The sequence below is a fragment of the Labrus bergylta genome, chromosome 7 (genome assembly GCF_963930695.1).
Source record: "Labrus bergylta chromosome 7, fLabBer1.1, whole genome shotgun sequence".
Classification (NCBI taxonomy): Eukaryota; Metazoa; Chordata; class Actinopteri; order Labriformes; family Labridae; genus Labrus; species Labrus bergylta.
In genome coordinates this window covers 33,729,076-33,756,575 of record NC_089201.1, presented here as the reverse complement: position 1 = coordinate 33,756,575, position 27,500 = coordinate 33,729,076, and the positions used below count along the sequence as shown (strand labels likewise).

The following is a 27,500-nucleotide window of genomic DNA, read 5'->3' as shown; positions in this document are numbered from 1 at the left end:
CAAGACAATTTAACCATTTCCATAAACTGTGCTTGTGATTTTGTATTGGAGGACTCTAAGAAAGATACCTCCTCCAAATAACTTAAACAGAGGTGTCTTATTGTTCTGTAGCTGCTGATTTCAGGGAATGTGCAACCCAATCCAGGTCCAGATTCTTCTATAAATTTTAACACTCCTGCCGACTTTAAATCAAGGTCTGGTCTTGGTTTCATCCATCTGAATCTACACAGTTTAATAGCTAAAATGGACATGATTCGTATCTGGGCGAACTCAACAGATGCTTCTGTAATTGTTCTATCTGAAACTTGGTTGAGTGAATCTGTTCTGAACAAGGATATTAGTATCGATGGTTATAATATATTTAGGACTGACCGGCCCAAAGGGGGAGGGGGTATTGCAATTTATATAAAAAGCAAGTTTCATGCAAATGTGCTTCTCTCCAATTCAGAGAGTAAGCAGTTTGAATTGTTGGCTCTTGATCTTGAGATATCGAAATCTCTCCATATAACTGTTGTTGGTTGTTATAGGACACCTTCAGCTGTCAGCAGTGCACTATCCACCCTGATGCAGCTTTAAACAGAATTGAAGTTTAATGAAATTGTCATTATTGGAGATTTTAACTGGAACTGGTTAAAACCAGTATCTGATGATTTTAAAGCTTACTGTGACTCGCTAACCCTCTTTCAAATTGTCGATAGCCCCACTAGACCCAATCTTAAATGTCCAGAAAAATCATCTCTAATAGATTTTATTCTAACAAACACTCCTCATAAATACACAACTGCTTCTGTTTTTGCAAATGACATTAATGACCATTGTGTTATTGCCTCAGTGAGAAATACAAAAATCCCCAAAACCAAGCCACGCATCATTATAAAGCGTGACATGAAACATTTTAATGAACAAGGGTTTTTTCATGACTTGTTTAATTTTGACTGAAAGTGCATGGAAATTCTTTTATGATGGTTTGACAAAAATTGTGGAATAGCAAGCTAACCTCAGAAAGTACAGAGTTAAAGGCCGAAATAATGTATGGTTCACTCCAGAGTTATCTAACTCACTTCATGAGCGAAATATAGCATGGGCAAAAGCCAGGAGATCAGGTCTGGATTCGGACTGGCTGCTTTACAGGCAGATGAGCAATGCTCTCACAGCTGCAATTAGGAAAGCCAAAGCTGATAATTTCCTCACAGAAACCTCAAGCAACCTAAACAATCCCTTGAAATTCTGGAAGACAATTAAATCCCTGGCTGGAAATAAAAATGGAATTGAGCTTTCTCCATGCATTGTTAAGGACTCACTTAAAGTCACTGATAAGTCCAAAATGCTTGGTGTCTTTAATGAACATTTTATAGCCTCTGGCTCCTTGTTTGACTCTTTTAGCAATAGGCATATAAATTCCCCTACTGTTTTTTCTGACTGTCATGTTACAGGTAGTCAATCCTTCAGTTTTCAAGTCATTACAGTCTCAGAAGTGGTCAAAGCCCTCAAACTCCTCGACACAAAAAAATCTGCAGGTCCTGACACTTTTTAAAGCTGGCAGCTGATTTTATCGCACCACCCTTCACACATCTTTTTAATCTCTCCCTGGACACAAACGAAATTCCTCTTATATGGAAATCTGCATTTGTTCTTCCCTTGTTGAAAGGGGGGGACCCTACAGTCTTAAATAATTATAGACCCATCTCCAAGTTGTCGGTCCTGGTCAAGGTTCTGGAGTCCATTGTGAGTGAACAACTGAAATATTTCCTACTATCAAACAATATCTTATCTGACTTTCAGTCAGGTTTTAGGAAAAAACACAGCACAATTACAGCGGCTTTAAAAGTGGTCAATGATTTAATAGAATTTTTAGACAACAAACACCACTGTGCAGCGCTTTTTATTGATTTATCAAAGGCTTTTGATACTGTGGATCATGCAATACTAAAGCAAAGACTTAGTAGCGTAGGACTATCAGACAAAGTGGTCTGCTGGTTTGAAAGCTACCTTTCTGGTAGATCTCAGTGTGTGCAGGCAGAAGGCATCACTTCTAGCTCCCTTGTAGTATCCAAAGGCGGAAGAATTAGGAAAAAGAGCGTTCAAGTATGCTGCTCCCTTTTCTTGGAATCGGTTACAAGATACTTTAAATCTTCAGAAGCTGGTTTCCTTGAATGTTTTTAAAGGTCATCTTAATGATCTGGAGGCAGAAATATCTCGTATTGCGATTTTTGATCGCTTTGTTGCTGATGACAGATTCTGATGAATGGTTCTTTTTGTGATTCCTGTATTTATGTATTTATGTCTGAAACCCTGTAATTGTGCTGCTGCCTGTCTTGGCCAGGACGCTCTTGTAAAAGAGATTTTTAATCTCAATGAGACTTTTTCCTGGTTAAATAAAAAAAAAACACTCACACTCACACTCACACTCACACTCACACTCACACACACACGCACACACACACACTGGTGTTGGAGTGTGTGAGTGTACCTGTTCTCTTTCACAATGCTCCTGAAGCTTGGACTGGTGCTGAGAAAGTTTCTGTGACTGTGAAAATCTGCAGCACACACACACACACACACACACACACACACACACACACACACACACACACACACACACACACACACACACACACAGGTGGAGAGAGACAGTGTGTGTATCTACATTAGCCTTGTACAGGGATGTACATTTTAGATTGTTAGCTTGATGCTAACACTTGAATTAACCATTTACAGGCTAACGGCGGCGGCCTTTTGGCTAATCTGACATCTGTCAATCAAATACCTACAGAAGTTAAATAAAGAGGATGCTGTAAAAATAACAACATTTTTGATACTACTACAGGTTCATTAAACACTGTGCTGTAAGTTTTTAATTATTAGAGCCTGACTCTGTTGTTATGTTCTCTTAGTGGTCACATTATAATAAAGCCTGTGTGTGTGTGTGTGTGTGTGTGTGTGTGTGTGTGTGTGTGTGTGTGTATGTGTGTGTGTGTGTGTGTGTGTGTGTGTGTGTGTCTGACCTGGTGTTTGTTCATTTGTCTCTGAGTGAGACCCTGCTGAGGACTGGTCTCTGCTCCTCCTCCTGTCCCTCCTGGAGGAGTGAGCAGGGAACACCAACTCCTCGTCTGATGAAGATGAAGAGTCTCCTGACTCTGAGCTCAGGTCCAGATCCTGTCAGACAAAGATCAGGGTTTACATTTCTGATCCAGGTTTCTGTCTGTTCAACATGAGTCTGGTTCTGATCCAGGTTTCTGTTTGTTCATCATGAGTCTGGTTCTGATCCAGGTTTCTGTCTGTTCAACATGAGTCTGGTTCTGATCCAGGTTTCTGTCTGATGTTTAACAGGTCAGTTTTCAGCTTATCCATTGAATGCTGTTTATTTGAGACAAAAAAGGGGGCGGGGCCAGCTGAAGGTCATGATAATTGAGTTTGTATCACACAGTCTGAACCGTCCCCTCCATCAGTCACACCCATCCTAAAAAAGACCCAAACAACTTCCCCCTGATCTCCAACCTTCCTTTCCTCAGCAAAATCAGAAAGAGCAGCTGCTGCCCGATTCCACCAGTCCAACCATGAGCTCTACGAACCATTCCAATCCGGCTTCAGACCCCTAACCCCCCTAACCCCTCTAACCCCCCACAGCACAGAAACCACCCTCATTAAAATCACCAACGACCTCCATCAGCATCCTCATCCTACTAGACCTCTCTGTCTCCCACACCATCCTCCTCCACCTCCTATCTGAACACCTTGGCGTCTCCTGGTTCCACTCCTACCTCTCCAACAGGCAACAGTTTGTCACCATCAGCGACTCCAGCTCCTCCCTAGCCCCAATTAACCAAGGAGTACCGCAAGGTTCTGTGCTTGGCCCTCTTCTCTTCACTATCTACATGCTCCCCCTCGGTCGGATAATCCGCCAACATGGTCTCAATTTCCACTCCTACGCCGATGACACACAACTCTACCTCAACACCCTTCCTTCCACTAAGCTCCACCCCCCCCCCCACCCCCAGTCACTAGACAACTGCCTGCAGGACATTAAAACGTGGATGTCTTCCAACCTCCTCAAACAGCATTAAGACTGAGCTCGTGCTCAGGAAGGTTGGAGATCTCCTCCTCACTGTGGACGACTGCTCCATCCACCCTTCACCCGAGGTCTGTAACCTAGGCGTCATCCTGGACTCAACCCTTTCTTTTAAATCCCACATCAAGTCCATTACCAAATCCGCCTTCTTCCACCTTAAAAACATCTCTCGACTCCGGCCCTCACTCCCCAACCCCGTGGCAGAGACCCTCATTCACGTCTTCATCACTTTCTGCCTGGACTATTGTAATGGTGTTCTGCCCTGAACAGACTCCAATATGTCCAGAACTCCGCTGCCAGGGTCCTCACACGCACCAAGCCCTGGCAGCACATCACCCCCACCCTCATTCACCTCCACTGGTTCCCGATCAAGTCCCCCGTTCAATATAAACTCCTCCTACTCACCTACAAATCTCTCCATGGTCTAGCACCACCGTACTTCACAGACCTCCTCCATTCCTACACCCCCATCCCCCCCATCACTCACTTCCTCTCTCCTTCATTTGTTTGTCTTTTGTTCTCTCCCATTACGCCCCCCACACACACACTTTGTAAAGCATCCTTGGGTTTCATGAAAGGCGCTAAGTTGTTATTATTATTAAGCTGCTGTTATTGTTTGTTTTGTAAACAGACCTGGAAGTCGTGGGACAGTTCAGGACAGAGTCGGCTGTACTGAACCAACAGCTCTTTGGGTCTGTCAGGGTCCGGACGGAGACGTAGTTTGTTCAGGTCTGTCTCCAGATCGTCATCCTGTGAACACACACATTCTTATGAGTGACATCATGTGATCTATAGGTTTAAACTCTGACCCTGATTTCAGACCACCTTCATCACACAAAGAAACACTCACATCGTCTCTGCTGTCTGGCTCCTCGTCTTCTTCATCCTCCTCATCCTCACTGCTCTCATCTGAAGGACAAACAAACACAGCAACGTATTAGCTTCTGTGTGTGTGTGTGTGTGTGTGTGTCTGTGTGTGAGTGTGTGTGTGTAACGCCCCGTGTGTGTAATGTCCCGTGTGTGTAAAGTCCTGTAAGTGTAATACCCTGTGTGTGTAACGCCCTGTGTGTGTAATGTCCTGTGTGTGTAACGCCCTGTGTGTGTAACGCCCTGTGTGTGTAATGTCCTGTGTGTGTAACGCCCTGTGTGTGTAATGCCCTGTGTGTGTAACGTACTGTGTGTGTAACAGCCTATGTGTCTAACGCCCTGTGTGTGTGACGTACTGTGTGTGTAACACCGTGTGTGTAACGCTATGTGTGTAACGCTCTGTGTGTGTAATGTCCTGTGTGTGTCACGTCCTGTGTGTGTAACGCTCTATATGTGTAAATCCCTGTCTGTGTAATGCTCCATGTGTGTAACGCTCTGTGTGTAACGCTCTGTGTGTGTAACGTCCTGTGTGTGTAATGTCCTGTGTTTGTAATGTCCTGTGTGTGTAACGCTCTGTGTGTGGGTAACGCTCTGTGTGTGTAACGTCCTGTGTGTGTAACGCCCTGTGTGTGTAAAGCTCTGTGTGTGTAATGTCCTGTGTGTAACGCTCTGTGTGTGTAACGCTCTGTGTGTGTAACGTCCTGTGTGTGTAACGTCCTGTGTGTGTAATGTCCTGTGTGTGTAACGCTCTGTGTGTGTAATGTCCTGTGTGTGTAACGCCCTGTGTGTGTAATGTCCTGTGTGTGTAATGTCCTGTGTGTCTAACGCCCTGTGTGTTTAACGTCATGTGTGTGTAATGTCCTGTGTGTGTAACACCCTGTGTGTGTAACGCCCTGTGTGTGTAACGCTCTGTGTGTGTAACGCTCTGTGTGTCTAACGCCCTGTGTGTTTAACGTCATGTGTGTGTAATGTCCTGTGTGTGTAACACCCTGTGTGTGTAACGCTCTGTGTGTGTAATGTCCTGTGTGAGTAACGCTCTGTGTGTGTGTAACGCTCTGTGTGTGTAACGCCCTGTGTGTGTAACGTACTGTGTGTGTAACGCCCTGTCTGTGTAATGTCCTGTGTGTCTGTAACGCCCTGTGTGTGTAACGCTCTGTGTGTGTAACGCTCTGTGTGTCTAACGCCCTGTGTGTGTAACGTCATGTGTGTGTAATGTCCTGTGTGTGTAACGCTCTGTGTGTGTAACGCTCTGTGTGTGTGTAACGCTCTGTGTGTGTAACGTCCTGTGTGTGTAACGTCCTGTGTGTGTAATGTCCTGTGTGTGTAACGTCCTGTGTGTGTAATGTCCTGTGTGTGTAACGCTCTGTGTGTAATGTCCTGTGTGTGTAATGTCCTGTGTGTAACGCTCTGTGTGTGTAATGTCCTGTGGGTGTAACGCCCTGTGTGTGTAACGCCCTGTGTGTGTAACGCTCTGTGTGTAATGTCCTGTGTATGTAATGTCCTGTGTGTAACACTCTGTGTGTGTAATGCTCTGTGTGTAATGTCCTGTGTGTGTAATGTCCTGTGGGTGTAACGCTCTGTGTGTGTAACGCTCTGTGTGTAACGCTCTGTGTGTGTAATGTCCTGTGTGTGTAATGTCCTGTGGGTGTAACGCTCTGTGTGTGTAACGCTCTGTGTGTGTAACGTTCTGTGTGTGTAACGTTCTGTGTGTGTAACGCTCTGTGTGTGTAACGTCCTGTTTGTGTAACGTCCTGTGTGTGTAATGTCCTGTGTGTGTAATGTCCTGTGGGTGTAACGCTCTGTGTGTGTAACGCCCTGTGTGTGTAACGCTCTGTGTGTAACGCTCTGTGTGTGTAATGTCCTGTGTGTGTAACGCTCTGTGTGTGTAACGTCCTGTTTGTGTAACGTCCTGTGTGTGTAACGTCCTGTGTGTGTAATGTCCTGTGTTTGTAATGTCCTGTGTGTGTAACGCTCTGTGTGTGGGTAACGCTCTGTGTGTGTAACGTCCTGTGTGTGTAACGCCCTGTGTGTGTAAAGCTCTGTGTGTGTAATGTCCTGTGTGTAACGCTCTGTGTGTGTAACGCTCTGTGTGTGTAACGTCCTGTGTGTGTAACGTCCTGTGTGTGTAATGTCCTGTGTGTGTAACGCTCTGTGTGTGTAATGTCCTGTGTGTGTAACGCCCTGTGTGTGTAATGTCCTGTGTGTGTAATGTCCTGTGTGTCTAACGCCCTGTGTGTTTAACGTCATGTGTGTGTAATGTCCTGTGTGTGTAACACCCTGTGTGTGTAACGCTCTGTGTGTGTAACGCTCTGTGTGTCTAACGCCCTGTGTGTTTAACGTCATGTGTGTGTAATGTCCTGTGTGTGTAACACCCTGTGTGTGTAACGCTCTGTGTGTGTAATGTCCTGTGTGAGTAACGCTCTGTGTGTGTGTAACGCTCTGTGTGTGTAACGCCCTGTGTGTGTAACGTACTGTGTGTGTAACGCCCTGTCTGTGTAATGTCCTGTGTGTCTGTAACGCCCTGTGTGTGTAACACTCTGTGTGTGTAACGCTCTGTGTGTCTAACGCCCTGTGTGTGTAACGTCATGTGTGTGTAATGTCCTGTGTGTGTAACGCTCTGTGTGTGTAACGCTCTGTGTGTGTGTAACGCTCTGTGTGTGTAACGTCCTGTGTGTGTAACGTCCTGTGTGTGTAATGTCCTGTGTGTGTAACGTCCTGTGTGTGTAATGTCCTGTGTGTGTAACGCTCTGTGTGTAATGTCCTGTGTGTGTAATGTCCTGTGTGTAACGCTCTGTGTGTGTAATGTCCTGTGGGTGTAACGCCCTGTGTGTGTAACGCCCTGTGTGTGTAACGCTCTGTGTGTAATGTCCTGTGTATGTAATGTCCTGTGTGTAACACTCTGTGTGTGTAATGCTCTGTGTGTAATGTCCTGTGTGTGTAATGTCCTGTGGGTGTAACGCTCTGTGTGTGTAACGCTCTGTGTGTAACGCTCTGTGTGTGTAATGTCCTGTGTGTGTAATGTCCTGTGGGTGTAACGCTCTGTGTGTGTAACGCTCTGTGTGTGTAACGTTCTGTGTGTGTAACGTTCTGTGTGTGTAACGCTCTGTGTGTGTAACGTCCTGTTTGTGTAACGTCCTGTGTGTGTAATGTCCTGTGTGTGTAATGTCCTGTGGGTGTAACGCTCTGTGTGTGTAACGCCCTGTGTGTGTAACGCTCTGTGTGTAACGCTCTGTGTGTGTAATGTCCTGTGTGTGTAACGCTCTGTGTGTGTAACGTCCTGTTTGTGTAACGTCCTGTGTGTGTAATGTCCTGTGTGTGTAATGTCCTGTGTGTGTAACGCTCTGTGTGTGTAACGTCCTGTGTGTGTAACGTCCTGTGTGTGTAATGTCCTGTGGGTGTAACGCTCTCTGTGTGTAACGCCCTGTGTGTGTAACGCTCTGTGTGTAACGCTCTGTGTGTGTAATGTCCTGTGTGTGTAATGTCCTGTGGGTGTAACACTCTGTGTGTGTAACGCTCTGTGTGTAACGCTCTGTGTGTGTAACGTCATGTGTGTGTAATGTCCTGTGTGTGTAACGCTCTGTGTGTGTAACGCTCTGTGTGTGTGTAACGCTCTGTGTGTGTAACGTCCTGTGTGTGTAACGTCCTGTGTGTGTAATGTCCTGTGTGTGTAACGTCCTGTGTGTGTAATGTCCTGTGTGTGTAACGCTCTGTGTGTAATGTCCTGTGTGTGTAATGTCCTGTGTGTAACGCTCTGTGTGTGTAATGTCCTGTGGGTGTAACGCCCTGTGTGTGTAACGCCCTGTGTGTGTAACGCTCTGTGTGTAATGTCCTGTGTGTGTAATGTCCTGTGTGTAACACTCTGTGTGTGTAATGCTCTGTGTGTAATATCCTGTGTGTGTAATGTCCTGTGGGTGTAACGCTCTGTGTGTGTAACGCTCTGTGTGTAACGCTCTGTGTGTGTAATGTCCTGTGTGTGTAATGTCCTGTGGGTGTAACGCTCTGTGTGTGTAACGCTCTGTGTGTGTAACGTTCTGTGTGTGTAACGTTCTGTGTGTGTAACGCTCTGTGTGTGTAACGTCCTGTTTGTGTAACGTCCTGTGTGTGTAATGTCCTGTGTGTGTAATGTCTTGTGGGTGTAACGCTCTGTGTGTGTAACGCCCTGTGTGTGTAACGCTCTGTGTGTAACGCTCTGTGTGTGTAATGTCCTGTGTGTGTAATGTCCTGTGGGTGTAACGCTCTGTGTGTGTAACGTTCTGTGTGTGTAACGCTCTGTGTGTGTAACGTCCTGTTTGTGTAACGTCCTGTGTGTGTAATGTCCTGTGTGTGTAATGTCCTGTGGGTGTAACGCTCTGTGTGTGTAACGCCCTGTGTGTGTAACGCTCTGTGTGTAACGCTCTGTGTGTGTAATGTCCTGTGTGTGTAATGTCCTGTGGGTGTAACGCTCTGTGTGTGTAACGTCCTGTTTGTGTAACGTCCTGTGTGTGTAATGTCCTGTGTGTGTAATGTCCTGTGTGTGTAACGCTCTGTGTGTGTAACGTCCTGTGTGTGTAATGTCCTGTGTGTGTAATGTCCTGTGGGTGTAACGCTCTCTGTGTGTAACGCCCTGTGTGTGTAACGCTCTGTGTGTAACGCTCTGTGTGTGTAATGTCCTGTGTGTGTAATGTCCTGTGGGTGTAACACTCTGTGTGTGTAACGCTCTGTGTGTAACGCTCTGTGTGTGTAACGTCATGTGTGTGTAATGTCCTGTGTGTGTAACGCTCTGTGTGTGTAACGCTCTGTGTGTGTGTAACGCTCTGTGTGTGTAACGTCCTGTGTGTGTAACGTCCTGTGTGTGTAATGTCCTGTGTGTGTAACGTCCTGTGTGTGTAATGTCCTGTGTGTGTAACGCTCTGTGTGTAATGTCCTGTGTGTGTAATGTCCTGTGTGTAACGCTCTGTGTGTGTAATGTCCTGTGGGTGTAACGCCCTGTGTGTGTAACGCTCTGTGTGTAATGTCCTGTGTGTGTAATGTCCTGTGTGTAACACTCTGTGTGTGTAATGCTCTGTGTGTAATGTCCTGTGTGTGTAATGTCCTGTGGGTGTAACGCTCTGTGTGTGTAACGCTCTGTGTGTAACGCTCTGTGTGTGTAATGTCCTGTGTGTGTAATGTCCTGTGGGTGTAACACTCTGTGTGTGTAACGCTCTGTGTGTGTAACGTTCTGTGTGTGTAACGTTCTGTGTGTGTAACGCTCTGTGTGTGTAACGTCCTGTTTGTGTAACGTCCTGTGTGTGTAATGTCCTGTGTGTGTAATGTCCTGTGGGTGTAACGCTCTGTGTGTGTAACGCCCTGTGTGTGTAACGCTCTGTGTGTAACGCTCTGTGTGTGTAATGTCCTGTGTGTGTAATGTCCTGTGGGTGTAACGCTCTGTGTGTGTAACGTCCTGTTTGTGTAACGTCCTGTGTGTGTAATGTCCTGTGTGTGTAATGTCCTGTGTGTGTAACGCTCTGTGTGTGTAACGTCCTGTGTGTGTAACGTCCTGTGTGTGTAATGTCCTGTGGGTGTAACGCTCTCTGTGTGTAACGCCCTGTGTGTGTAACGCTCTGTGTGTAACGCTCTGTGTGTGTAATGTCCTGTGTGTGTAATGTCCTGTGGGTGTAACACTCTGTGTGTGTAACGCTCTGTGTGTAACGCTGTGTGTGTGTAATGTCCTGTGTGTGTAATGTCCTGTGGGTGTAACGCTCTGTGTGTGTAACGCTCTGTGTGTGTAACGTTCTGTGTGTGTAACGTTCTGTGTGTGTAACGCTCTGTGTGTGTAACGTCCTGTTTGTGTAACGTCCTGTGTGTGTAATGTCCTGTGTGTGTAATGTCCTGTGGGTGTAACGCTCTGTGTGTAACGCTCTGTGTGTGTAATGTCCTGTGTGTGTAATGTCCTGTGTGTGTAATGTCCTGTGGGTGTAACGCTCTGTGTGTGTAACGCTCTGTGTGTGTAACGTCCTGTTTGTGTAACGCTCTGTGTGTGTAATGCCCTGTGTGTGTAACGCTCTGTGTGTAACGCTCTGTGTGTGTAATGTCCTGTGTGTGTAATGTCCTGTGGGTGTAACGCTCTGTGTGTGTAACGTCCTGTTTGTGTAACGTCCTGTGTGTGTAATGTCCTGTGTGTGTAACGCTCTGTGTGTGTAACGTCCTGTGTGTGTAACGTCCTGTGTGTGTAATGTCCTGTGGGTGTAACGCTCTCTGTGTGTAACGCCCTGTGTGTGTAACGCTCTGTGTGTAACGCTCTGTGTGTGTAATGTCCTGTGTGTGTAATGTCCTGTGGGTGTAACACTCTGTGTGTGTAACGCTCTGTGTGTAACGCTCTGTGTGTGTAATGTCCTGTGTGTGTAATGTCCTGTGGGTGTAACGCTCTGTGTGTGTAACGCTCTGTGTGTGTAACGTTCTGTGTGTGTAACGTTCTGTGTGTGTAACGCTCTGTGTGTGTAACGTCCTGTTTGTGTAACGTCCTGTGTGTGTAATGTCCTGTGTGTGTAATGTCCTGTGGGTGTAACGCTCTGTGTGTAACGCTCTGTGTGTGTAACGTCCTGTGTGTGTAATGTCCTGTGTGTGTAATGTCCTGTGGGTGTAACGCTCTGTGTGTAACGCTCTGTGTGTGTAATGTCCTGTGTGTGTAATGTCCTGTGTGTGTAATGTCCTGTGGGTGTAACGCTCTGTGTGTGTAACGCCCTGTGTGTGTAACGCTCTGTGTGTAATGTCCTGTGTGTGTAATGTCCTGTGTGTGTAACGCTCTGTGTGTGTAACGTCCTGTGTGTGTAACGTCCTGTGTGTGTAACGCTCTGTATGTGTAACGTCCTGTGTGTGTAATGTCCTGTGTGTGTAATGTCCTGTGTTTGTGTACCGCTCTGTGTGTAATGTCCTGTGTGTGTGTAATGTCCTGTGTGTGTAACGCTCTGTGTGTGTAACGCCCTGTGTGTGTAATGTCCTGTGTGTGTAATGTCCTGTGTGTGTATCGCCCTGTGTGTGTAATGTCCTGTGTGTGTAATGTCCTGTGTGAGTAACGCTCTGTGTGTGTAACGCTCTGTATGTCTAACGCCCTGTGTGTTTAACGTCATGTGTGTGTAATGTCCTGTGTGTGTAACACCCTGTGTGTGTAACGCTCTGTGTGTAATGTCCTGTGTGTGTAATGTCCTGTGTGTGTAACGCTCTGTGTGTGTAACGTCCTGTGTGTGTAACGTCCTGTGTGTGTAACGCTCTGTATGTGTAACGTCCTGTGTGTGTAATGTCCTGTGTGTGTAATGTCCTGTGTTTGTGTACCGCTCTGTGTGTAATGTCCTGTGTGTGTGTAATGTCCTGTGTGTGTAACGCTCTGTGTGTGTAACGCCCTGTGTGTGTAATGTCCTGTGTGTGTAATGTCCTGTGTGTGTATCGCCCTGTGTGTGTAATGTCCTGTGTGTGTAATGTCCTGTGTGAGTAACGCTCTGTGTGTGTAACGCTCTGTATGTCTAACGCCCTGTGTGTTTAACGTCATGTGTGTGTAATGTCCTGTGTGTGTAACACCCTGTGTGTGTAACGCTCTGTGTGTGTAATGTCCTGTGTGAGTAACGCTCTGTGTGTGTGTAACGCTCTGTGTGTGTAACGCCCTGTGTGTGTAACGTACTGTGTGTGTAACGCCCTGTCTGTGTAATGTCCTGTGTGTGTGTAACGCCCTGTGTGTGTAACGCTCTGTGTGTGTAACGCTCTGTGTGTCTAACGCCCTGTGTGTGTAACGTCATGTGTGTGTAATGTCCTGTGTGTGTAACGCTCTGTGTGTGTAACGCTCTGTGTGTGTGTAACGCTCTGTGTGTGTAACGTCCTGTGTGTGTAACGTCCTGTGTGTGTAACGTCCTGTGTGTGTAATGTCCTGTGTGTGTAATGTCCTGTGTTTGTGTACCGCTCTGTGTGTAATGTCCTGTGTGTGTGTAACGCCCTGTGTGTGTAACGCTCTGTGTGTGTAACGCTCTGTGTGTCTAACGCCCTGTGTGTGTAACGTCATGTGTGTGTAACGTCCTGTGTGTGTAATGTCCTGTGTGTGTAATGTCCTGTGTTTGTGTACCGCTCTGTTTGTAATGTCCTGTGTGTGTGTAATGTCCTGTGTGTGTAACGCTCTGTGTGTGTAACGCCCTGTGTGTGTAATGTCCTGTGTGTGTAATGTCCTGTGTGTGTAACGCTCTGTGTGTGTAACGTACTGTGTGTGTAACGCCCTGTGTGTGTAATGTCCTGTCTGTGTGTAACGCCCTGTGTGTGTAACGCTCTGTGTGTGTAACGCTCTGTGTGTGTAACGCCCTGTGTGGGTAATGTCCTGTGTGTGTGTAACGCCCTGTGTGTGTAACGCTCTGTGTGTGTAACGCTCTGTGTGTCTAACGCCCTGTGTGTTTAACGTCATGTGTGTGTAATGTCCTGTGTGTGTAACACCCTGTGTGTGTAACGCTCTGTGTGTGTAATATCCTGTGTGAGTAACGCTCTGTGTGTGTGTAACGCTCTGTGTGTGTAACGCCCTGTGTGTGTAACGTACTGTGTGTGTAACGCCCTGTCTGTGTAATGTCCTGTGTGTGTGTAACGTCATGTGTGTGTAATGTCCTGTGTGTGTAACGCTCTGTGTGTGTAACGCTCTGTGTGTGTGTAACGCTCTGTGTGTGTAACGTCCTGTGTGTGTAACGCTCTGTGTGTGTAATGTCCTGTGTGTGTAATGACCTGTGTGTAATGCTCTGTGTGTGTAATGTCCTGTGTGCGTAATGACCTGTGTGTAACACTCTGTGTGTGTAACGCTCTGTGTGTGTAACGTCCTGTGTGTGTAATGTCCTGTGTGTGTAATTTCCTGTGTGTAACACTCTGTGTGTGTAACGCTCTGTGTGTGTAATGTCCTGTGTGTGTAACGCTCTGTGTGTGTAACGCCCTGTGTGTGTAACGTACTGTGTGTGTAATGTCCTGTCTGTGTAATGTCCTGTGTGTGTGTAATGTCCTGTGTGTGTAATGTCCTGTGGGTGTAACGCTCTGTGTGTAACGCTCTGTGTGTGTAATGTCCTGTGTGTGTAATGTCCTGTGTGTGTAATGTCCTGTGGGTGTAACGCTCTGTGTGTGTAACGCCCTGTGTGTGTAACGCTCTGTGTGTAATGTCCTGTGTGTGTAATGTCCTGTGTGTGTAACGCTCTGTGTGTGTAACGTCCTGTGTGTGTAACGTCCTGTGTGTGTAACGCTCTGTATGTGTAACGTCCTGTGTGTGTAATGTCCTGTGTGTGTAATGTCCTGTGTTTCTGTACCGCTCTGTGTGTAATGTCCTGTGTGTGTGTAATGTCCTGTGTGTGTAACGCTCTGTGTGTGTAACGCCCTGTGTGTGTAATGTCCTGTGTGTGTAATGTCCTGTGTGTGTATCGCCCTGTGTGTGTAATGTCCTGTGTGTGTAATGTCCTGTGTGAGTAACGCTCTGTGTGTGTAACGCTCTGTATGTCTAACGCCCTGTGTGTTTAACGTCATGTGTGTGTAATGTCCTGTGTGTGTAACGTCCTGTGTGTGTAATGTCCTGTGTGTGTAATTTCCTGTGTGTAACACTCTGTGTGTGTAACGCTCTGTGTGTGTAATGTCCTGTGTGTGTAACGCTCTGTGTGTGTAACGCCCTGTGTGTGTAACGTACTGTGTGTGTAATGTCCTGTCTGTGTATTGTCCTGTGTGTGTGTAATGTCCTGTGTGTGTAATGTCCTGTGGGTGTAACGCTCTGTGTGTAACGCTCTGTGTGTGTAATGTCCTGTGTGTGTAATGTCCTGTGTGTGTAATGTCCTGTGGGTGTAACGCTCTGTGTGTGTAACGCCCTGTGTGTGTAACGCTCTGTGTGTAATGTCCTGTGTGTGTAATGTCCTGTGTGTGTAACGCTCTGTGTGTGTAACGTCCTGTGTGTGTAACGTCCTGTGTGTGTAACGCTCTGTATGTGTAACGTCCTGTGTGTGTAATGTCCTGTGTGTGTAATGTCCTGTGTTTGTGTACCGCTCTGTGTGTAATGTCCTGTGTGTGTGTAATGTCCTGTGTGTGTAACGCTCTGTGTGTGTAACGCCCTGTGTGTGTAATGTCCTGTGTGTGTAATGTCCTGTGTGTGTATCGCCCTGTGTGTGTAATGTCCTGTGTGTGTAATGTCCTGTGTGAGTAACGCTCTGTGTGTGTAACGCTCTGTATGTCTAACGCCCTGTGTGTTTAACGTCATGTGTGTGTAATGTCCTGTGTGTGTAACACCCTGTGTGTGTAACGCTCTGTGTGTGTAATGTCCTGTGTGAGTAACGCTCTGTGTGTGTGTAACGCTCTGTGTGTGTAACGCCCTGTGTGTGTAACGTACTGTGTGTGTAACGCCCTGTCTGTGTAATGTCCTGTGTGTGTGTAACGCCCTGTGTGTGTAACGCTCTGTGTGTGTAACGCTCTGTGTGTCTAACGCCCTGTGTGTGTAACGTCATGTGTGTGTAATGTCCTGTGTGTGTAACGCTCTGTGTGTGTAACGCTCTGTGTGTGTGTAACGCTCTGTGTGTGTAACGTCCTGTGTGTGTAATGTCCTGTGTGTGTAACGTCCTGTGTGTGTAATGTCCTGTGTGTGTAATGTCCTGTGTTTGTGTACCGCTCTGTGTGTAATGTCCTGTGTGTGTGTAACGCCCTGTGTGTGTAACGCTCTGTGTGTGTAACGCTCTGTGTGTCTAACGCCCTGTGTGTGTAACGTCATGTGTGTGTAACGTCCTGTGTGTGTAATGTCCTGTGTGTGTAATGTCCTGTGTTTGTGTACCGCTCTGTGTGTAATGTCCTGTGTGTGTGTAATGTCCTGTGTGTGTGTAACGCTCTGTGTGTGTAACGCCCTGTGTGTGTAATGTCCTGTGTGTGTAATGTCCTGTGTGTGTAACGCTCTGTGTGTGTAACGTACTGTGTGTGTAACGCCCTGTGTGTGTAATGTCCTGTCTGTGTGTAACGCCCTGTGTGTGTAACGCTCTGTGTGTGTAACGCTCTGTGTGTGTAACGCCCTGTGTGGGTAATGTCCTGTGTGTGTGTAACGCCCTGTGTGTGTAACGCTCTGTGTGTGTAACGCTCTGTGTGTCTAACGCCCTGTGTGTTTAACGTCATGTGTGTGTAATGTCCTGTGTGTGTAACACCCTGTGTGTGTAACGCTCTGTGTGTGTAATATCCTGTGTGAGTAACGCTCTGTGTGTGTGTAACGCTCTGTGTGTGTAACGCCCTGTGTGTGTAACGTACTGTGTGTGTAACGCCCTGTCTGTGTAATGTCCTGTGTGTGTGTAACGTCATGTGTGTGTAATGTCCTGTGTGTGTAACGCTCTGTGTGTGTAACGCTCTGTGTGTGTGTAACGCTCTGTGTGTGTAACGTCCTGTGTGTGTAACGCTCTGTGTGTGTAATGTCCTGTGTGTGTAATGACCTGTGTGTAATGCTCTGTGTGTGTAATGTCCTGTGTGCGTAATGACCTGTGTGTAACACTCTGTGTGTGTAACGCTCTGTGTGTGTAACGTCCTGTGTGTGTAATGTCCTGTGTGTGTAATTTCCTGTGTGTAACACTCTGTGTGTGTAACGCTCTGTGTGTGTAATGTCCTGTGTGTGTAACGCTCTGTGTGTGTAACGCCCTGTGTGTGTAACGTACTGTGTGTGTAATGTCCTGTCTGTGTAATGTCCTGTGTGTGTGTAACGCCCTGTGTGTGTAACGCTCTGTGTGTGTAACGCTCTGTGTGTCTAACGCCCTGTGTGTGTAACGTCATGTGTGTGTAATGTCCTGTGTGTGTAACGCCCTGTGTGTGTAACGCTCTGTGTGTGTAACGCTCTGTGTGTGTGTAACGCTCTGTGTGTGTAACGCTCTCTGTGTGTGTAATGTCCTGTGTGTGTAATGTCCTGTGTGTGTAATGACCTGTGTGTAATGCTCTGTGTGTGTAATGTCCTGTGTGCGTAATGACCTGTGTATAACACTCTGTGTGTGTAACGCTCTGTGTGTGTAACGTCCTGTGTGTGTAATGTCCTGTGTGTGTAATTTCCTGTGTGTAACACTCTGTGTGTGTAACGCTCTGTGTGTGTAATGTCCTGTGTGTGTAATGACCTGTGTGTAATGCTCTGTGTGTGTAATGTCCTGTGTGCGTAATGACCTGTGTGTAACGTCCTGTGTGTGTAACGCTCTGTGTGTGTAACGTCCTGTGTGTGTAATGTCCTGTGTGTGTAATGTCCTGTGTGTGTGTACCGCTCTGTGTGTAATGTCCTGTCCTGAAGCCGGCAGGTGGCTTCGCCCTCCCTGAGTGTAAAGCTGATTCATCAAACATGACAGACAGAGCGGTCGGGATCAGCTGATCTGAACACTGATCTCTGTATCTGTGTCTAATCAGTTATTACTCCAGACTGTACCTGGAGCCATGTTGATCTCAGGTGTATCATGTGACCCTCCAGGCAGGGTGAAGGTGTACACTGAGCAGTCTGAGGTCAGAGGCAGAGGAGTTTTAGGGAGACACTTCCTCATGAGCTGCACCGCCGCCTCCAGCAGACACTCGTCACCTTTACTGAGCGCACACGTCTGAACAGGTAATAAACACACACCTGATGAACATCTGCACATTATATTATGACTATAAAAACATGGTGGTGGTCTACCTGAGTAGTTTGATAGAGCAGTCGGAGACCTCCCTGTGAAAACACAGCCTGTCTGCCTGCAGTACTGTGGCTGACCTGATGGAGGCAGCGCAGGAGAGCATGGCAGATCACTGTGGCCTCATGCTGACAGTCGTTCATGAACCAGTCCTCATAGAGCTGCAGGAGACCAGAGACGTAACCTTTAGACACCGCCACCGACACGTTAGCCTCTGTGAGACAGACAGGAGAGAGAGAGAGGGAGGGGCGAGTGAGAGAGAGAGACGGGAGAGTGAGAGAGAGAGACAGACAGGAGAGAGAGAGAGAGACGGGAGAGAGAGAGAGAGAGAGAGAGAGACAGAGAGACAGAGAGAGACGGGAGAGAGAGAGAGAGAGAGACAGAGAGACAGAGAGAGAGACAGACAGGGGAGAGAGAGACGGGAGACGGGAGAGAGAGAGAGAGAGACAGAGAGACAGAGAGAGAGAGAGAGACAGACAGGAGAGAGAGAGACGGGAGACGGGAGAGAGAGAGAGAGAGACAGAGAGAGAGAGAGAGACAGACAGGAGAGAGAGAGACGGGAGACGGGAGAGAGAGAGAGAGAGACAGAGAGACAGAGAGAGAGAGAGAGACAGACAGGAGAGAGAGAGACGGGAGACGGGAGAGAGAGAGAGAGAGACAGAGAGACAGAGAGAGAGAGAGAGAGACAGACAGGGGAGAGAGAGAGACCGTCCTGTCAGTGTATCTCTGTAGATTTAATAAATCAGTCTTATTCCTTTAGAGACTCGTGACCTCCATCATTAAAATAATAAAGTCTGGATATTGTGGAAACTTTATCACTCTTTCCATCAGAGACTCTGAGACTCCTAAAAGACTCTGTATAACTTAAACTTCTTTATTTTCTAATTAATGTATAGTGTTATAATATTTGTCTCTGTGTGTGGATACATGTTTACATCTCATACTTATTGTAATGTCTGCGTCCACATTCTCTGCATCTTCTGTTTGTTTAGTTTAATTTGAGTTTAGTTCTTATTGTCAGCATCAACTGATGATGCTGTGATGAAGCTGTGATGATGATGATGGTGGTGGTGGTGATGATGATGAAGACTTACTTGTGGAGAGCAGAGCAGCAAAGGCAGTAATGGCCGCCCTGGAAGAGAAGCAGAGGGCTCAGTTAGTTCTTCCCTGATCATGGCTCACAGTCCATTATGTTCTCCCTCTCTCTCGTCTCTGAGTCTAACTCTCAAAGCTCTGATGATCTTCAGACACAAACACAAAAAGTCCTCTTTTATTTTGAAGGCACACAGAGGTAGAAGTGTTTTCCTGATGTCTGGAGAGTTCGAGCGGCGCAGTTACCAACTCTCAGCAGACGACCATTTAGCTGTTAGCGCCGCTATTAGTTAGAAGCTAACAGTGAACTGATTGAGAATTAAGGTCAACCAGGTCCAGAAGTTCTTGCTCCTCTGAGATTTATTATCTAAACACCACCTGAGTAGCGTATCGCCGGGGCTATGCCCCACTTTCTATTGTGAACAAATACGACTTTATAACATGTAGGGGAAAAAACACAAGTTTGAGAAATTGGTCTTGTTGAGCGGTAGCTTTGCTAAGTCGGCTGCCCGGCTACCGGCACTGTTGTCCGGCTTGAGAACACGTGTCAGTGTTTGATGACAGGGAGAATGTTAAACTGTAGCAAAGAGATGAGTAGTGAGTTCAACACGGACACCGGGGATGGTGAAAGCATGAAGTGTCAGGCTGGTAAAGCGGGTGCAGAGGGATGAGTTGGAGCTCATAGCCCCAGAGCTAGCACTATGTCATTGAAGTTATCCTGTGTCTTTTAATGATACAACTTCCCTATCTAAACATAAGTTTCTGTTCCTAGCTGTCTCTCTTACTCTATCCCGTAAATAAACCGACATAAACACAGCGCCCCTACAGGCCTGGAGCACATCCATTTAAGATTAACTTGCAGCGTTTCTGTGTTTGCAAAACTTAAGTTTTGTTTCTGTACTTGCAGCGCGTTTGATGCTTATGCAGTTGTTTTGCCTATTTGCAGCGCGTTTGTGTCTTTGCAGCGCGTTTGTGTCTTTGCAGCGCGTTTGTGTCTTTGCAGCACGTTTGTTTCGTTTGCAGCCTGTTTGTGTCTTTGCAGCACGTTTGTGTCTTTGCAGCACGTTTGTGTCTTTGCAGCACGTTTGTGTCTTTGCAGCACGTTTGTGTCTTTGCAGCACGTTTGTGTCTTTGCAGCGCGTTTGTGTCTTTGCAGCACGTTTGTTTCGTTTGCAGCCTGTTTGTGTCTTTGCAGCACGTTTGTGTCTTTGCAGCACGTTTGTTTCGTTTGCAGCCTGTTTGTGTCTTTGCAGCACGTTTGTGTCTTTGCAGCCTGTTTGTGTCTTTGCAGCACGTTTGTGTCTTTGCAGCCTGTTTGTGTCTTTGCAGCACGTTTGTTTCGTTTGCAGCCTGTTTGTGTCTTTGCAGCACGTTTGTGTCTTTGCAGCCTGTTTGTGTCTTTGCAGCACGTTTGTGTCTTTGCAGCCTGTTTGTGTCTTTGCAGCACGTTTGTTTCGTTTGCAGCCTGTTTGTGTCTTTGCAGCACGTTTGTGTCTTTGCAGCCTGTTTGTGTCTTTGCAGCGCGTTTGTGTCTTTGCAGCACGTTTGTGTCTTTGCAGCGCGTTTGTGTCTTTGCAGCACGTTTGTTTCGTTTGCAGCCTGTTTGTGTCTTTGCAGCACGTTTGTTTCGTTTGCAGTGCGTTTGTGTCTTTGCAGCGCGTTTCAGTCTTTGCATTTGTTGTGGTAGTTTGCATTTGCTTTTGAATGTGCAACGTTTCTATATATTCTCCACGTTTTTCTATATGTATGTCGCTTCATCAGTTGCTGAGCGTTTGACCCCTACCGGCCACCGTAGGGGAGGACCTTGACCTCACACCGAACTTCCTCCATATACGTGTGCATTGCGTGTCTGCTCTTGTCCGTTATGGCTCTGTGCACACGGAGAACACAGCCGTCAGCTGCAGTGCTGAGACAAAGGAATTCCCGCAGTAACAAACTAACTCAGGACAGTGTGAGATAATACGATGTATGTGGTATAAAACTCTTTATAAACCTTATAAACACAGAAATGGTCGTTTTTCTGAACCGTTAAATGGAGTGTTTTATTTTGAAAATTAACAGGATGTTTTAATGTTGTATCAGTGTCTGACTTCCTGTCTCGCTTGTTCTGTTCTGTGCTAAATTGATGCGTTGGGCTCTGGGTTAACCCTAACCCTCAGACGGAGCTGAGACGCAGCGCAGTGGAGAATGGGTCTCCAAACTGTGTTACAACACAACAACTGTAGTTTAAAATGTGTTCATCTGTAGGAATGTGCAGTAGGCCTTCTTAAAAACCTTACTGAGCTGTTCAGACTGCAGAAGGACCTGCTCAATTCACCTGGAACTAAAGACACACAGACTGAGGTTATATCAAGTTATCATAGGTCAACAGGTGAAACTGATCTGCTGAATTAACTTCATTAGCTTTATTAGCTCATGTCTGTAATGATCTGAAGAGGACAGACAGAGCTGCAGCCAACCAGCAGTGACCGTCTCTCAGCTCTAATTGGATAAATCAGAGTGACGGACAGGTCTAACTCTCAGACATGACAGGAACTCACAGCTGTCTAATTCTATCAAATTATCCAAAGTAACAGCTGCCATTTCAACTATGGAACCAGGAGTCTTCTAATTGTGTTAGAACAATTAACAGCTGGCGCCCGCATGAACACGATACAGAAAGCTCGTAAATCTGTGATGTCACAGCCCCTCACACCACCCAGGAGGTTCATGTTCAGTCCTGGCCCATTAGGAACTGGTATGTCAGGCATGAAGCCAGCGGAGAGGTCAGTACTCCTGGTTCTCCTGGCATGCTCCGCTGGGTATACTGGAGGATTCTGGGTATTCGAGCCAAATGCCATGAGCGGTGACAAAGACAGACGAGGAGGACATGAGATCTTGAGAAGACGTCTGCTGATGCGTTCAGGAGAAATGATGATGTGTTGAGACACTTTAATGATGATGTTTCCTGTAAGTTATAACGCTGCCATGGAGACGGTGCACATTTCACACCTGAGCTGACTCTTTGATAAATGCTAAACCCTGCCTCGACTTCACGATGCCCCCTGTGGATATCAGAGTGTAAAAATGTTTTCACACTTTCAGAAATCTCTTGAAAAACTCTTGATGTGTCCAGGAGGAGCTGTGTGAACACAAACAGACCTCAAGTATTCTTTACGCAGCGAGTCCGAGTGAGCTGATGTTTTGTGTCATTCTGTTGGACTACATGAAGGCAAATTTTCTTATTATAACGTTGTATAGCGGACTGCGTTGCTTCGTCTCCAACATGTTATGGACAAAGGAATGACAGAGATAAACACCACACAAAAGAGGAAGTCGCTAACCGCTGGTTTCAGCAGAATCACAGTGAACTTCAGATGTGGTCTATCAGACGGTGGTGGACCATGATGCTGCACAGCTCATTCTGTTCAGGTCTTACTTGAGGCCCCTTTATGAACCCTGACTGGGTCATCTGGCTCTTTACATCTCTTATAAAGATAATATGTATAAATACCACCAACTCTCAGCAGACCACCATTTTGTCACACAGCTGTGAGTGGCTGTTAGCGCCCCCTGTTGAGGCTGATTTACAGAGAAAGAGAGAATTGTTCCTCAAATGACTGAATAATGATCCAAAATCAAACAGTCTCACTGACTCCAGATTAAAGGAGAGATCAGGAGCGGTTCTTCATCAGGATGAAGATTGTTGTGAATGTTGGACTAAACACAACACATGCTAACTGTTACCTGCCAAAAATAAAAATAAACAGGCCAGGGAAAGTGAAGCAGGGTCTGTGGTCTGGTTCTGGATTGGATTTCTTGTCGTGGGTCAGCCAATGGCCATCATGCATTAGCACATTAGCTGAGACTTGCTACAAGCTAAGCTAATCAGGCTAGTTTGGAGGTGTTGACTGTGTGATCAGAGGCTGCCTGTGATAGACAGATTCTGCTTGTTGATTGGTCCGTGTGAATGAGGAAGCCTGGTGTAAACGTACTTGATGGTGTGCAGGTGTTTGGAGGTGTACGGAGGGATCAGGCGGTAGATCACATCCAGTCCGTGGTTTTCTCCGATCAGGTTTGCTGTGGAAACTGTCGAAAAACACAAAAACACAAGAAACTGTGTTTGAACGTGAAAGAAAGTTCTTTAAAATCTCAAGTCTGCACTCAATCTTTGTTTCAGTCTGTGTCTCAGTCTGTGTTTCAGTCTGTGTTTCAGTCTGTGGTTCATTCTGTGTTTCAGTCTGTGTTTCAGTCTGTGTCTCAGTCTGAGTTTCAGTCTGAGTTTCAGTCTGTGTCTCAGTCTGTGTCTCAGTCTGTGTTTCAGTCTATCTGTGTCTCAGTCTGTGTCTCAGTCTGTGTCTCAGTCTGTGTTTCATTCTGTGTCTCAGTCTGTGTCTCAGTCTGTGTCTCAGTCTGTGTCTCAGTCTGTGTTTCAGTCTGTGTCTCAGTCTGTGTTTCAGTCTGTGTCTCAGTCTGTGTCTCAGTCTGTGTGTCAGTCTGTGTGTCAGTCTGTGTTTCAGTTTGTGTTTCATTCTGTGTCTCAGTCTGTGTTTCAGTCTGTGTTTCAGTCTGTGTCTCAGTCTATGTCTCAGTCTGTGTTTCAGTCTGTGTCTCAGTCTGTGTCTCAGTCTGTGTTTCAGTCTGTCTGTGTCTCAGTCTATGTTTCAGTCTGTGTCTCAGTCTGTGTTTCAGTCTGTGTCTCAGTCTGTGTTTCATTCTGAGTCTGTGTTTCAGTCTGGGTCTCAGTCTATGTTTCAGTCTGTGTCTCAGTCTGTGTTTCAGTCTGTGTCTCAGTCTGTGTTTCATTCTGAGTCTGTGTTTCAGTCTGGGTCTCAGTCTATGTTTCAGTCTGTGTTTCAGTCTGTGTCTCAGTCTGTGTTTCAGTCTGTGTCTCAGTCTGTGTCTCAATCTATGTTTCAGTCTGTATTTCAGTCTGTGTTTCAGTCTCAGTCTGTGTCTCAGTCTGTGTTTCAGTCTGTGTTTCAGTCTCAGTCTGTGTTTCAGTCTGTGTTTCAGTCTGTGTTTCAGTCTGTGTTTCAGTCTGTGTTTCAGTCTGTGTTTCAGTCTATGTTTCAGTCTGTGTTTCTGTCTCAGTCTGTGTTTCAGTCTGTGTTTCAGTCTCAATCTGTGTTTCAGTCTGTGTTTCAGTCTGTGTTTCAGTCTGTGTTTCAGTCTGTGTTTCAGTCTGTGTCTCAGTCTGTGTTTCAGTCTCAATCTGTGTTTCAGTCTGTGTTTCAGTCTGTGTTTCAGTCTCAATCTGTGTTTCAGTCTGTGTTTCAGTCTGTGTTTCAGTCTGTGTTTCAGTCTGTGTCTCAGTCTGTGTTTCAGTCTCAATCTGTGTTTCAGTCTGTGTTTCAGTCTGTGTTTCAGTCTGTGTTTCAGTCTGTGTCTCAGTCTGTGTTTCAGTCTGTGTTTCAGTCTGTGTCTCAGTCTGTGTTTCAGACTGTGTCTCAGTCTGTGTCTCAGTCTGTGTTTCAGTCTCAGTCTGTGTCTCAGTCTGTGTCTCAGTCTGTGTTTCAGTCTGTGTTTCAGTCTCAGTCTGTGTCTCAGTCTGTGTTTCAGTCTCAATTGTGTTTCAGTCTGTGTTTCAATCTGTGTTTCAGACTGTGTCTCAGTCTGTGTCTCAGTCTGTGTTTCAGTCTCAGTCTGTGTCTCAGTCTGTGTCTCAGTCTGTGTCTCAGTCTGTGTCTCAGTCTGTGTTTCAGTCTGTGTTTCAGTCTGTGTTTCAGACTGTGTCTCAGTCTGTGTCTCAGTCAGTGTTTCAGTCTCAGTCTGTGTCTCAGTCTGTGTTTCAGTCTCAGTCTGTGTTTCAGACTGTGTCTCAGTCTGTGTCTCAGTCTGTGTCTTGTCCCTGAGACTGCACTGATAGGTCTGCTTTCACTTTTCAAACATGTTTGTTGCTCAGTGACCTCTCAGTGACCTCTCAGTGACCTCTCAGGGATCTCTCAGTGACCTCTCAGTGACCTCTGTTGTTATTTACCTGAGGAGGAGAACACCTGGAGGACCCAGAGGCAGGCTGCAGCCCTCCTGGGGTTTGAGATGTTGTGTCTGAGCAGACTCAGAGTCAGCAGCACGGCTCCAGCGTCCTCCGCCTTCACACCGATACGCCGGTCTGCACACACACACACACACACACACACACACACACACACAGGTGCACATTTTCAATAAGTAGCTGTAAAGGTGAAGCGGCTCGGAGCTCAGGTTGTGTCCTCACCTCTGTGACCAACTTTCACTAGCAGGTGCAGCAGAGGCAGCAGGACGCTGTAGTTTGGAGTGAAGCTGCGTCCCGTGTTCACCAGAGCAGAGAGCAGCGCCTCACTGCCTCCTTTCCTGATCATGTAGAGGATACGACGGTCTGTACCTGAACACACACACACACACACACACACACACACACACACACACACACACACACACACACACTGGCTTCTTCACAGTCTAACGGAAAACTCAAACAGCACGTCATCTGAAGACGGAGGACTTTGTGATCCTCCAGCTTCCTGACATCTGTTGTCAAACAGCTGATTGGCAGTTCAACTTTGAACACCTCTAACATTTCCAATACAGTGTACCACTAAAGGTTAGCTTAGCATCACTGCTAAGCCAGATTTACCCATCAACATCAGCCTTTGAGTGCTCTTCATTCAAAGATCTCTGAACTCTACAGTCCCTGATTTAGAGGGTGCAGGGTCAGGGTCAAATCTGCATTTCAAATGTAAATAATGAAGCTTTTTGTTTCTGAACTTTGAGAAGTTTCCCTCTGATTTGAGGTGGTACTGTGTGCTGTCTCATTGTCCTGCACAGCGCCTCCCCTCTGTTTGTAGGTGTCATTACAGGCACTTTTTATACGACCTGTAGTTCAGTGCTCACCAGCTGACAGAAGTTCATCCAGCACATTGATGATGTTTAAGGTGCTCTCCACATCGCCAGCACTCTGCACACAAACACATTAAAGAGTGAGACAGGTTAGCATGTTGTTAGCACATTATTATAGTGTCGAGCTAACTCTAGCTGCAGCTGAATGTTGATGAGAGAGCAGATATTATTATGTCTGTGTGGCCGTCCAAGCAAAGCTCCAGTGTCAACCACAGAGCAGATAAGTAGAACCTGATACACAGAGTACGCAGCCTGGATCAGGAAGTACGAGCAGACGCATGCTGACCTCATGGTAACACACTGAGCAGACATATCAGAGCTGACCTCATGGTAACACACTGAGCAGACATATCAGAGCTGACCTCATGGTAACACACTGAGCTGACATATCAGAGCTGACCTCATGGTAACACACTGAGCTGACATATCAGAGCTGACCTCATGGTAACACACTGAGCAGACATATCAGAGCTGACCTCATGGTAACACACTGAGCTGACATATCAGAGCTGACCTCATGGTAACACACTGAGCTGACATATCAGAGCTGACCTCATGGTAACACACTGAGCAGACATGTCAGAGCTGACCTCATGGTAACACACTGAGCAGACATATCAGAGCTGACCTCATGGTAACACACTGAGCTGACATATCAGAGCTGACCTCATGGTAACACACTGAGCTGACATATCAGAGCTGACCTCATGGTAACACACTGAGCTGACCTCATGGTAACACACTGAGCAGACATATCAGAGCTGACCTCATGGTAACACACTGAGCAGACATATCAGAGCTGACCTCATGGTAACACACTGAGCAGACATATCAGAGCTGACCTCATGGTAACACACTGAGCAGACATATCAGAGCTGACCTCATGGTAACACACTGAGCTGACATATCAGAGCTGACCTCATGGTAACACACTGAGCAGACATATCAGAGCTGACCTCATGGTAACACACTGAGCAGACATATCAGAGCTGACCTCATGGTAACACACTGAGCAGACATATCAGAGCTGACCTCATGGTAACACACTGAGCAGACATATCAGAGCTGACCTCATGGTAACACACTGAGCAGACATATCAGAGCTGACCTCATGGTAACACACTGAGCTGACATATCAGAGCTGACCTCATGGTAACACACTGAGCAGACATATCAGAGCTGACCTCATGGTAACACACTGAGCAGACATGTCAGAGCTGACCTCATGGTAACACACTGAGCAGACATATCAGCGCTGACCTCATGGTAACACACTGAGCAGACATGTCAGCACTGATCTCATGGTAACACACTGAGCTGACCTCATGGTAACACACTGAGCAGACATATCAGAGCTGACCTCATGGTAACACACTGAGCAGACATATCAGAGCTGACCTCATGGTAACACACTGAGCAGACACACTGAGCAGACATATCAGAGCTGACCTCATGGTAACACACTGAGCAGACATATCAGAGCTGACCTCATGGTAACACACTGAGCAGACATGTCAGAGCTGACCTCATGGTAACACACTGAGCTGACATGTCAGAGCTGACCTCATGGTAACACACTGAGCAGACATATCAGAGCTGACCTCATGGTAACACACTGAGCTGACATGTCAGAGCTGACCTCATGGTAACACACTGAGCAGACATATCAGAGCTGACCTCATGGTAACACACTGAGCAGACATGTCAGAGCTGACCTCATGGTAACACACTGAGCAGACATATCAGAGCTGACCTCATGGTAACACACTGAGCAGACATGTCAGAGCTGACCTCATGGTAACACACTGAGCAGACATGTCAGAGCTGACCTCATGGTAACACACTGAGCAGACATGTCAGAGCTGACCTCATGGTAACACACTGAGCAGACATGTCAGAGCTGACCTCATGGTAACACACTGAGCTGACCTCATGGTAACACACTGAGCAGACATGTCAGAGCTGACCTCATGGTAACACACTGAGCAGACATATCAGAGCTGACC

General features: G+C 46.6%; 1 protein-coding gene across 3 annotated transcripts in view; it reads right to left on the bottom strand.

Annotated features, from left to right (window-relative positions):
* The window catches only part of LOC110002643 (cytosolic carboxypeptidase 4), a 52,135-nt gene that overhangs the window by 12,618 nt on the left and 12,017 nt on the right, over nt 1-27,500 (bottom strand). For all 3 annotated transcript variants that reach the window (XM_029282263.2, XM_065957463.1, XM_065957462.1), the window contains exons 3-13: nt 25,489-25,552; nt 24,833-24,979; nt 24,596-24,727; nt 22,611-22,704; nt 18,639-18,676; nt 17,550-17,758; nt 17,307-17,472; nt 4,920-4,978; nt 4,703-4,819; nt 3,006-3,156; nt 2,471-2,537 (exon numbers count right to left, since the gene is read on the bottom strand). In XM_029282263.2, coding sequence (XP_029138096.2) covers nt 2,471-2,537; nt 3,006-3,156; nt 4,703-4,819; nt 4,920-4,978; nt 17,307-17,472; nt 17,550-17,758; nt 18,639-18,676; nt 22,611-22,704; nt 24,596-24,727; nt 24,833-24,979; nt 25,489-25,552 — 1,244 coding nt within the window. The remainder of the gene's footprint in view (nt 1-2,470; nt 2,538-3,005; nt 3,157-4,702; nt 4,820-4,919; nt 4,979-17,306; nt 17,473-17,549; nt 17,759-18,638; nt 18,677-22,610; nt 22,705-24,595; nt 24,728-24,832; nt 24,980-25,488; nt 25,553-27,500) is intronic.